This window comes from Neodiprion lecontei, chromosome 4 (genome assembly GCF_021901455.1).
Source record: "Neodiprion lecontei isolate iyNeoLeco1 chromosome 4, iyNeoLeco1.1, whole genome shotgun sequence".
In the NCBI taxonomy this organism is placed as follows: domain Eukaryota; kingdom Metazoa; phylum Arthropoda; class Insecta; order Hymenoptera; family Diprionidae; genus Neodiprion; species Neodiprion lecontei.
The window spans coordinates 4,043,668-4,056,079 of NC_060263.1; the positions used below are offsets into that span (position 1 = coordinate 4,043,668).

The following is a 12,412-nucleotide window of genomic DNA, read 5'->3' on the forward strand; positions in this document are numbered from 1 at the left end:
TCTTTCGCTGTGCTTGAGCCGCGGAAATTTTACAAAATTATAGAAATTCATTAAATTTCGTTCCGGAATTTACGATATAATCGAGAAGGAGGACGAGGAAATCCATAGAATTATTATCTATCAATATTTCTTCACGCACAAGCGATCGTCCTCGTCATCCTCGTCATCCTCGTCATCATCATTATAACCGTCATTAACGCCCGGTGTTTTTGCGTTCATCGGTCAAGAAACTTACCAAAAATAATTTCTCACCCTCTCCTACAATATCATATCCGCTTGATTCTGCGTAACATGCTCGTACATCGGATGCGTACGGAGAAAGATCGGACGACCGCAAATGGAATTCGATCCAACTTCCGATCACAGAATTGTAATTATAACGCAAGTACTGTCGACACGGCGGTGGAGAGAAAAAAAAAAAAAAACCCACCACTCTTTTTCTCTTTCTCTGTTTCTCCCTACCCGAACCCCAAATTGTTCAAAACGAAGAGAAACTGAGAAAGTAGAAAACTAGGGATTAAAAAAAAAAGTCTCAAAAAGAAAGAAACTCACCTGGTTAACGTCGCACCACATTATTATTTAGCTAGCACTGTTGACAGCATCTTGGACTGTTCGTTGACCATGTATAAATATGTATATATATTCATTCACGTAATATCGTCGAATTTTCACTTCAGGGTACGATCAAGCGGGGGGGGGACAGGGGGGGGGGGGTAGTTTCGCGGGGCAAAGGGGGGGGGGAGGGGGTGGGATGAACGTAGATAACTTGTATCGTAGACGAATTATTGCGTCGATTTATTCAAGGGTTGGGGTTGCGGGAAGTAGGATTGACCGCGGGGTTTTATTTTCATCAGTTCCTTTTACAGGTTAACAACACCGGGAGCAAACGATAGAAGCTAAAAGAGAATAGTTTCTTGTTCAGCGTATTCTTGCTGTTGTTGTTGATTTCTTTTTTTATTATTATTATTATTATTATTATTATTAAACTAGTAATTTTTCTTCTTCTTCTTTTTCCTTTTCCGTCGGTGTGCTGTTCGTTTGAACGACGGTGGTCGGTTATTTCGGCGACGTCAGCAGCAACACACTCGTCGTCGGCGGTGGTGGTATAACAACGACGAGGACGACGAGGCGGAGAATGTGGCGGAGGATATCGGATTGCTAGGAAGGTGACGACGAGGTAACCGACGGTAACAGCAACAGTAACTACGACGATAATGGTAGTAACAACAACGGCAATAGGCAATAATGGTCGTGGTCGTGTTGTTGTTGTTGTTGTTGTTGTTCTTGTTCTTGTTATCGTTGTTATTATTATTAATACTATTATTATTAGCAGTCGAGCAGGGAGGAGGAGAAGAAGAAGGAGAAGTACCAGTAGTAGAAGAAGAAGAACGACGGCGACGACGGCGACGTCGGTAGGCAAACAACACCACACTGTGATCACTTCTTCTTAGCGACTTAAAAACAACTCTCACCGACCCTACGACTACTGGCGAGCCAGCCATGCAAAGCATTACTGAATACTGACAACAGCAAGCAGTCTCTCGATGCCGAGGCGACGCGACGCTAGCGGCGCAGCGGCGAATCCGCTCCTCGTCACTTCGCTCAGACTCGGTTTTCCCCCGGAGGAACCTTCGGCCGTTTCCGCCATCTCTCGGCCCACCTGCACGACGAACGCAAGGCTATACACCGAAGGCAACGCAAGAATCGAGCCTCTCTCACGGACGATGCGCGCGCACGCTCTCTCCCTCCTCCTACCGCCATACCAACTACGACGACACAACACCCGGCCTGCCTGCCTGCCTGCCTGCCTGGCTATGTATCCTAATAACCAGCGACGTAGCTCTCTGCCCACACCGTTGACAATCTAAGAAAATTCATCGGGTACGTTTTTATTATTTACACCGATAACCGGCCGTCCTTAAAATATCTACCTTGCGGAAAATCGCAGAGATAAACGCTGGCTGGTCGTAAGGACTGTACGCGATAGAATCGCGATACACGTTTTAGGGTTAAAACTTACTTTAACGACCCGGAGAAGAAAATACCTACGCATAATTTGTTACAAGTTGTACGCGGGTAAAAACCGTGGAACCCTGTTCTTGTAGTTATTACTTTATTATTGTTGTATTTTTTTTTTCGACATCATCCTACCCCAACGAACAATAGTTAATTTCGTGCGTTTCTCTCTCTTTTTTTTCATTCATTACTCGTATTATTTTCGGTGATACAAACCGTGTGGTTTCGTAGCGTTACGTAATATCGTAGCTGATCGACCTTCTTCTTCTCTACGAACGTCTTCGCGTTTCTTTCAACAACGTCGTAGCGAACCGCGAGACTCCTCGGGAAACGTTTTTGTACCTGGACGGTTTGAAAATATTCATCGGTTTTGCGGGCTTTCGGTAAACGGAACCCGAGCGTACGGACCGCTTGCGGGCTGCGATCATTCGTTTGTTCCTTACTTCGGTCGATCGGTCGGTTATGCAGGGACCTTTCTCTCATCGTTGGTGAAACTTACGTAGCGAGTGAGACAGCGACGGGGGAGGGAACAAGAGGGGACGAGAACCGATCGCAGTCGCGCAACCAGCTAAAAGATACCGCAGCGTTCACCGCGGACTCTCGGTGCGACTACGTCATTTTTCCATGGCTGAGGCTGACTCGGTTTTACTTACTTACTTACTTACTTACTTACTTACTTGCTTGCTTGCTTACTTTAGTCGCTAGAACCGAGCGGCTGACTCGACGCAGCGCTTATTGCCCGGCTCTCAGACCACGCCAGACACAATCTTGTTTTCTTCAACTGTAGACTCGCTCTTGTTGCCGATTTAGCCGCGCTGCGATATAATATCCCATCTCTGTCTTTCTTTCGTTCTTTCTTTCCCTCTCTCTCTCTTCAAGAATTTGAAACTGCGAGCGCAAGATTCGAGGAAAAAAAAATAAAAAAATATCGTTAATATTTTTCCCAATTGTTATTCCGCACCGGCCTCGCAGCTCCGTTCGGTATAAAAAAAATCGTTGATAATTTTCCGAATTGCTAATCTCGAACGTACGTTGTAGCATACAGAGGTACCCGCAACCCCAGAGTAAAGAATAATCCAATCAAAAATTACACTATTTAAGAACAGAATTTTTCAATTTTCACGTCTAAATAAAAAGTTTGTCAAATGAAATTATTCGTACTACTTTTCGAATAATTTCAAGATATTTAAAAAAAAAATTGCCGTTTCGCCATTGTAGCAAATATGCTAAAAAGGCGGTCAAAGAGTTAAATTAAATGTCGATTAAATATATTGAAAAACGATACGTTGTACAGCGTGTTATTTGTTCTTCGGTACGGACATCGAAAAAGATCTTTTAAATTTTCCCGCTTCTTCTGTATACCTGTAACGACTTCGGCGTCGCGGCGTCGGTACAATACATAGACGTATATGTTTTTAGCCAACAATTGCGAGTATCGCTGCTTGTCGCAGCAGCAACGACGACGACCTTCGGCGTTCCTGACTGCGCAGTTGCCGTCTTTACTATCTCGAGGCTTCGTTATTTGCTCGGTTCTTCGGACGTGGTGTTATACCCACCTACGAGTTGTAGGTAAGTCGAAGCTTTGGAGCGCGAGCCGCCGGTCCGGATTTTTATAAGATTTTTATTCACCGCGCTACGAAAACGGCGGAGCGTCGAATTTTTGAAAGCCGCGGCGCCTGGCCAGCTGCGTCGGCTAAAGAGCAGCTCGATGAATGACGCAACGGCCAACATCGTCGTCTCGTAATTTGTTGCAGTCCGCGCGGCGCTCTGCGAGAGTTGCGGCTTACGTAAACACGCCACGCTCTTGTCACCTCCCTGCCCATCGATAAGCCCTCCCCCCCCTTGATTATTGATGATTTTAATTACGATACGCGTACTTGCCGATTGTCATCGAGTTACACGCGCCTGTTACGCATTCGGCGGATACCTACCCGAAGGACGTGAAATTGAAATAATTTTCACTTTTCATCTCTACGTATATTGTACGCTCAATGACTATTCGGTAGGGTGGTTCATTTCTTATCGTTTTTTTTTTTTTTTCTGAGGCACCACTCGAAAAATTTGTGACAAATATTGGAGAAAAAAAATGAAAAAACTGTCGCAAAACCTGAAAGATACTGCTACCAATTGTTGTAATATTTTTTATTCATTTTTATGCGTACACTTTACGGACTTGTATATCTATATTAGTTTCTTTTTTTCGTATCGCGGTCCAATTAATTATTGTTCATAAAAATCAGTACCGAAAACGGATCAGGGACATGAAAGTGATGCGATACTCCTGTTTCGATAGCAGAAAACTGTTATCCAAATTTCTCCGAGACGATTGATCTTTCGTATGAAAGACGAGAAGAGCCAAATTCGGGATTCTTAGGCGCAGTTTGCTGTTAATTAAGAAAAAATAAACTAACATATGTGTAAGTCCGTAAGGTTGGATGTAAAAACTTAATAAATATCACAATAATAATTCAAACTACAACCTGCCGATTCTGTTAAAGAGAAAAAAAATTCAATTAATTCTATCGATCGGGCTGTAGAAGGTATTTTGTATTTTGATAATGATCTGAGAAATGCACGAGTACCGGGATTATAGTCAATTATGAGGACTTGATTGCGTGTCACAGGGGTAATCCGAGTTGGAAGTATGATCGAATAAAAATCGCGGTAATCAATGTAAATATTTACACGTAATCGAACATCGGGCGTTGAGAATTTTGAATTTGATGCTATAAATTAATGCGAAAAGGAGACGTCACGCGCTCCTTCTCCTCATCTGCAAGCCCTCTTTTTATGTATAACTGACGTATTCTTATCATACTCAGCCAGCAGCGTCGACAACGATAAGAGCATCTTTATCAGCGATAAATTGCCTTCAAGTTCTCTTTTATCTCTTATCTATTCCGCGAGCTGTGCGGCACGAGAGCTCAGAGGACTCTGCACCGATTTCCGCGTGTGCGTATATCTATACATCATACATATAACGATAACAAGCATCCAGCTATGTTATAATTTGACGAAAATTCCAAGAGTTTCTTTCCGTTTTCTCCTCGTTGCACAGTTTCACTCATCCGGAAATGCACCGCCTTCGAACAAAAACACCTGATATATGCGGTATCGGTGAATTGGTTCTATCGGAATTCAAAATTCCCGCGCTGAATAACAACACACGCGTGCGCGCCGTTGAAAGCGAGCCACTGTGTATGATTGATATCGAATTGAGAAATAATAACTCGCGCTGCATGTATACGCGAAACCTCCTCAGAGAGAGACTTGCAATCTCTTCACATTGCATATTTTTGGCTTTCCTATCAGCGAGAGGTCAGAACTCGATCAATTCAACAGTAAACTTTTCAGCTAATAACACATGCATATTTAAGTGACGTGAACGTATTTAATGAGCGGCACTCTGATTATTATACTCTCTCTCTCTCTCTAATCGATGATGAATTTATATCTGTGAATATATGCACTGAGAATGAGAAAGAAATTTCTTCAATTTGCCTCTACATATTATGCAACGACACGATCCTGCGCTTTAAACTTGAATTTTATTTCAACGAAAGAAATTTTGGCTCTTCACTTACACGTGTAAGGATGAATATTCGATAGTCACTTGGAGATTTGGAAAATTCAACGGTTTGTCGAATGAATTTAATTCACTACCGAATGCCGACGAAATATTTAATCGATTTTACACGGAATATTTACTTTGCTTCAATATTACCTTATAATACGTGGATCTTGTTGTATTTGCAGTTTACAATCAATTCATATTTCCGTATCAAAAAAATTCCCTCAATTCACGACGCGATTACAGACAAGGCTTGGTAAAAATTTGATATCGCAAGAGTCGGCCTGGTGTCATCCGAACTTGAATTGTCTATCCTCGTTTCTTTGGACAGCTCCATCGTAATTAGATATAAAATCACGTGTAATTGGTAAGAAAAAGCGGTTTGAGAATAATCGAGCGTGAAAGAAAGCTCCTTCGCGTACGCGGCACCTGCACGTAGAGGCGTAGAGGCGTTAAAAATTTGAAGCGGATGAGGAAGAGAGAATAGAACGTGATAAGGAGGCAGGAGTAGGAGGGGCCTGCAAAGCATGGTTGGACGTATGCCACACAGAGAGCGCAAAAGAGGGACAACGATGACGGAAAGATTAGGGCAGGTCAGGTACAAACGCCGCGGCAACACAGGCGACTCTGAGAGAGATGATATTGCGCAATTGGTCGGTGTTTTCGGCGAGAGATTAGCCTCTCGCGACGGGGTGTACACGCCTCGGTGTTATAAATCTCGAGACTTCCTGGACAGATTATTACCTCCTCCTCCTCCTCTTCCTCCTCCTCCTCCTTCTCCTCCTGTAATCGTAAAACGCGACCCAGTCCTCAGCGAGGCTTTAAGCGGTGCACTTACAATTTTTACGTACTCGGTCGACCATCGAGATGATGCTTAAGTAGGTATGTATGCGCGTTTGAAAATACTCGTCGAAAGAAAGTAAGAACAGTGAAACGACGTGCAATGGAAATGAACAGTGTTCGTGGAAACTTGGACAGAATGCAAAGTCGACAACGTTTTTCGAGTTTGAATTCCCGCGCCGCCGGGGAAACGGCCCGCGGTTCGCTTGTGACGAATGACGTCACGGCCACGCGTCTTTGTTTCCACCGGAATTCGAGTAAGGAGGATCCGGATCCCTCGTATCGCTTACGACACGTTCCTCGCAAGGTTTTGCCGCGCCGCGTGACACAAGGTTCTTACAATCGATACTCGCGTGTAGGTACTTATTGTGTATACGGTATATTATATACTAGGTAAGTACGTACGTACGTACGTAGGTACTTGACTTTCTCACGTCGACCCGCAGACTACTTGTTGCGGAGAGCACCGCCTCGACCGCGACGTTACACGTATATCGCATGCACTCATTGAACGTACAAGCCCCGAGCTTTATAGCTGTTGGTTCGCGTACGTAAGCCGCGTGAAAAGCTTTTCGGTGGTAACATGCCAATCCAGCGAATCGAGCTTACGGAACATCACTTCTTCATTCCTCGCGTAAAAATTTATCTCGACCGTTTCCGAATCGTCCAAGATTTAAAATTCCGTCGTTCCGAATCGAGTGTTTATAAATCGTACGGAGTTTGTCTAGCGATTGTTCAGCTCGGTCGGCAAGGCAGTTCGATATCGGTAGAGTTCTTAGGAGTAAAAGAGCAGTGCGTCCGGCACAAAAGCGGCGAACGAACGTGCACACGTGACAAAGCTTTCGCCTCGAGCCCGGTTCAAATGTTAGTTTTCCTCCGTCTGACCGAGCGGCGTAGCCGTATCACTAGAATGCCGTACCTCTCCGTTCGTTGCCTATCTCTTTCGGTCCGCGGCTAAAACCCAGCCCAGCTACCACAGCTCGCTGAGTGTGCCTATCAGTGCCTATAGGCATCGGCCCCGTGTGTCGAGAGATCGCTGCTCGCGAGCGCGTGTCGAGACATCGTCTTGGTTGTGTAGAGTCACGGGTGAGGTTGAGTCGCACTACTGCGGCCAGCAACGCGGCGCTCTCAAGGCTGCCATGCCCGGCTCGGCCGCATTCCAACTTCCAGTCGGCACCGCACGGCACAGACCGCTTCTCTCTATGCCTCGGGATCGCCGCGCCGGCCAGCCGCCAGAGTCGGGACACCGAGAGGCCCGAACGACGACGACGACGACGACGACAACGACTGTGATGCGTACCCGTGCCACAGGCTCTCATCATCGCTATACTTACTACACAGCGTCGCCGATGCTTTCAACACCGAGTCTTTCACCCACACACAGACGCTGGGAGGATCTTTCGCCCGCATATTTTTTTCTTCTTTCTTTTGTTTTTGTTTTTTTTTTTGTTTCTTACTTTTTCTTCTTCTTCTTCTTCTTCTTCTTCTCCTATCGCTCGGTTCTTCGTATTATTGTGACGACCGTTGTCAGTGTTCATGGTTGTTAGGTTTGTTGGAAATTAGATTCGGGCGTAACCTCCCTTCTCAACGGAATCTAATCTAGCGTAAACTAACCTAAGCTAGACGCGGTGTACTCTATTTTTAATAATCGTCCGCTGCGAGGCATCGCGCTGCTCGTCGCAAACGTATCGTTCAGAGTCGACGACGTATCTCCCTCCTAGGCTTATGTTATAACAATGTCTACGCATGTACGATAATCTAGACCAGGTTGAGGAAAATTGACAAAAAAATCGCAATCGACTGTTCGGTAATATTGCCGTCAGGTTATTATGAATCGATTAAGGGGGTTTGTCGTGTTAATCGACAATGAAATTACATCTTGCCGTTTAATAGCCGAGACGTACGTGTTACGATGTATGCGTACGATATAGTTTTCCGTCCGCCATGCGGACAGGCGGTTTAAAAAATTTTTTTTTATAAAAATTTTTACTTCCATTATCGCTCGTGCGTGGATTATATTACCGTACGCTCCGTGATTGGATGTTCAAATTTAATTGATATAATAATTTTAATAATATACACTGCCGATTATAGTCAAAATAGATTGGAAAAATAAAAACAAACAAACAAACATAAATAAGACGTTGGGAAATTTTCGTTCCACACGCATCGAAAACGCGATTCTTTTTTTTTACTCTCGATCGGTAAACTTTTGCCAAATCCGATCCGAAATTAAGTGAATTTTTTTTTTTTTTTTTGACATTTTTTTAAAATTTCAATTCGTTTTTTCATACACGTAGAGAAGATAAGAGTCGACGACGACGAGTTCCCGCGTATATATGTATAACGTATAACATTACGCACTCGTTCCGATTTGTATTATCTAATCGTATAACCCATGTATGTAGTTGTATGCGTGATTACACACATTGTGATAAAAGGTTCTCTCTCGCCTTCTTGTACAGCCTAATGTAGCCACGATTCGCTCTTATGCATTCCTTCACCTGCGTTTATTTTTAATATTATTATTACTATTATTATTATTTAATTATTTCCATTGCAACTCCAAAAAGAGAAATAACGCATTTCCGGGCGAATCTATGCACCTAATTCACCTTTTTAACGTACGGACGAATATATATTAGGGAGGTAAGAAAGAGAAAAAAATTTTTTTCTCTTTTACCCCCTGAAATATTAGAGTTTCATGAAAGAAAGATCCTCTCAAAAGATGAGCTCTCTATCTGAAGTATAAAAGGTCGATCATTTGATTTTGATTTTCCGCTTAATTAACATGGCAAAACTTCACTTTAGCGTAAATTGTTTAATATTTTTCAAATTCATGCATAGATCCTTGAAGCTGTGATTCTTCAAGCTTTCCAAATCTCTATAACAAAGCACAGTTATTATCATTAAAAGACTAACGATTTTTTTTTTTTGTCTGTAAAAATCGGTAGTTTTCAGATGACTGTGATATGTTTTGTAACGATGACAAATACGGTTTGTTACAGAAGTTTGAAAATCTTGAAGAATCAGCTTTAAGGATCTATGCACGATTTTGAAAAATATTCAACAGCTTACGAGTATTTCAACTTTTAACGAAAAGTAAAATCTTTTCACGTTAGACGAACGGCAAATAAAAATTTTCAAGAGCTACCTGTTAGACTTTAGCTAGAAAGCTCATATTTTGGGAGGATCTTTTTTCTATCAAACACCAACGTTCAGGAGGCAAGTAGTAAGAAAAAAATAATATTTTTTCGCGAACCAGCTTGTACGTGTTTCGGAAAAGAATAATTTGCGATTTTCGACCACGACACTCCCGAAAAAGTTTGTTTAGTTTAAGAGAAAAATTCTGTCAAAAGATCAGCGTTTCACACGTTACGCGGAAAGAATACCCACACTTTTAATATTAAGTCCCCTGTTGATGTTTGAGCATCGTATCTAACGACTTTTTCATTATTAATTCAATCTCATAAAATAACTAGAATTCAATATGAAATTTTTATTTAGAAGAAAAAGATGAACCCGGTTGATAAATCGTTGTGTTACGGATCGTGATCCTTGGGTTCAATATATAATGTCAGAAAAGAAATAATAATTGAAGTGCTGCGAGGTGATTCATCACTAATTCGAAAAAATGTGTGAAAAAAAAAGTGAAAAATCAACGAATTACAGTGTATCTTCGACGCCTTCATGTACAATTCAACGTAACTGAAAAAACACTGGAGAAACTTGCGACATTAAGAAATGTATTTCCGATTTTTTTTTTTTTTTTTTTTTTCAATTCTTCGGTTCCGTTCCTCCTTTTATTTTGTCGCTGTTATTCCTCGTCGACTCGACGGAGCAGCAACAACAACGGCGGTTCACCGTCTCTTACAAGATAAAGGCGAGGGATCCGAGTATACGTACCCACCCACCTACCTACCTACCGCGGTATGTATTCCCGATGGAATAATCGCGGGGGAGAGATCACGTGTATAAACTGGGACGATCCTCTCAGTTTATAGCGGCGATGCGCAGGGATGAGGGCCAAGGTTGTAGCGGTGAAAACAAGCGATATCGAGGGCGGGAGGGAGAGGGAAAGAGGGAAAGAGGGAAAGAGAGAGAGAGAGAGAGAGAGAGAGAGAAACGGAATACACTGTACGTATACGTTACACATACACACTTCCAAAGCGACAGGTTACACAGAACGATAATACCTAGGCGATACAATATCACGGTCGGTGTATACATATATAAGTGTATACATGTACATGTATATATATATATATATATATATATATATATATATACATATATGGGTGAAATACGGTACAAAAGTTGGGTGGAGGAGAGTGCCCGCCGAGCTTGTACGTACACAGGCACGCGTGTATAAAAAATACATGTGTATATGTATAATACGGAACGCGGCGGCACGCGAACCGTTAACTTTCATTGATGGTCGCGTTTCCGTTGGCGGTTTGTTTATAGCGGTACCGGCCGCAGCCCAACCGGGGCTACTGTGCAGTCCGTGAGAGGAGAGTAGGTAGGTCCTGTACACGTATATCTCAGCTTCCTCCGACAGTCCTGCCGATCATCCTTCGCGTTCCACTTCCGGGGGGGAGCAGAGCACGACGATGACGATGATGGTGGTGGTGGTGGTGGTTAAGACGAGGATGACCCCGGATTTAAAAGCTCCTTTAAGAGAATAAGAAAGAAAGAAAGAAAGAAACAACCATACGTGTGTATAATGTACAATGTGTGGACAAATAGGCGCGTGTAGTGCTTTGAGCCGCTTTCTCATTGGCGCGTATAGGACGACATTTAAATCGTCCGCCTCGTCGAGCCGGCGAGCAGGACTTGTGGCACACTTACTTACTGACTGCTACCGGGTACCGATTGCATCGAGTCGAAGAGACCGACTACGCTGACTTGTGACTCATTTTAACGCTCGTCACCACCAGCGACACACTTTGCACGCTGATACCGAGGAATCGAGAGTTTGCCGCTCGTTGAGGTGCGCGGGATCCAAGAGCCGGGCTTCTTCGCAAGTCCTGTGTGTAATTTATTTTTTTAACCTTCTTCTTCTTCTTCTTCTTTTTCTTTTTTATCGAGACATTTTCACTCGAAGAGCCATTTTTTGTTGCGAATACTTGCCTTGTTCCGTGTCCTGTGATCGTTTTTTTTTCATCACTTTCCCCCGCCGTTTCTATCTTCTTTTTCATACCGCGCCGAAGTGTCTCTCGCGTTCTTCGTTCGGTTCCCGTTCGCGCGTATTGCCGGGCTTCAGGGTCTTGCAATCCTCATCGGCGGCCTTCGCAACTCAAGGATATATTGTAGGTATACCTACGCCAACCAACAGTCCTGAGCTGAGACCAAGGACGACTGGCATTGGCGCGCCCGAAATTCAGAACCGCGCATAGAAACGCCTCGCGATACCGTTCGCCAGTAAAACCGCTTTGCGATCGGCCGATCGCGGATTCATATTATTTTCTAGTTTTTATCATCAATGGTATCCGGGAACTCTGAAATCGATCTCCATTTTCACAATTTTATTCTAACTAATAATCACAACACACGTAATAATGCGTGCAGCGTGGATTCGGTTGTGTTAAGATCAGAAAAAAATCTTTACGCAAAAAAAAAAATATCGTCGCGGGATAAAATTGCATTGAAATTATCCGTTGATTCACACAATTATAAGTAGATACGAAGTCTCTTGATGCACAAACGGGACTGACGGGAGACGTCGGAATGATGTGTCCGGATCGAACTGTCCGCTGCTACTGCAGTTAGGCCATCGGTATGTACGTACATACGATTATAAATTAGGTCGATTTTTTAAAACTTTTTTTTCTTCTCACGTACTCGTCGAAAAGTTAGTTTTCAGCCTAAAACGAAGCCTCGTGAAACCGGAACTAGGCAGTAAAATTCTAAAAGGTGCCTCATCCGGTTTGTATTTTTCAAACACTCTAACCGAAATATCTCGAAAACTATACAAGCTGGGAA

At 43.2% G+C, this 12,412-nt stretch overlaps 1 protein-coding gene and 1 long non-coding RNA gene across 2 annotated transcripts in view; one reads left to right on the forward strand and one right to left on the reverse strand.

Moving 5' to 3' along the window:
* Positions 1–1,519, reverse strand: part of LOC107222994 (histone H3.v1) — a 36,427-nt gene extending 34,908 nt beyond the window's left edge. Inside the window, 1 exon segment of the mRNA XM_046736118.1 lies at positions 553–1,519. Within this exon segment, the coding sequence (XP_046592074.1) occupies positions 553–573 (21 nt within the window). The 5' untranslated portion in view covers positions 574–1,519.
* A 46-nt stretch (positions 1,520–1,565) lies between these two features.
* Positions 1,566–12,412, forward strand: part of LOC124293806 — a 45,991-nt gene continuing 35,144 nt past the window's right edge. The window contains exon 1 of the long non-coding RNA XR_006903652.1: positions 1,566–1,881. This is a non-coding gene — a long non-coding RNA (uncharacterized LOC124293806). The remainder of the gene's footprint in view (positions 1,882–12,412) is intronic.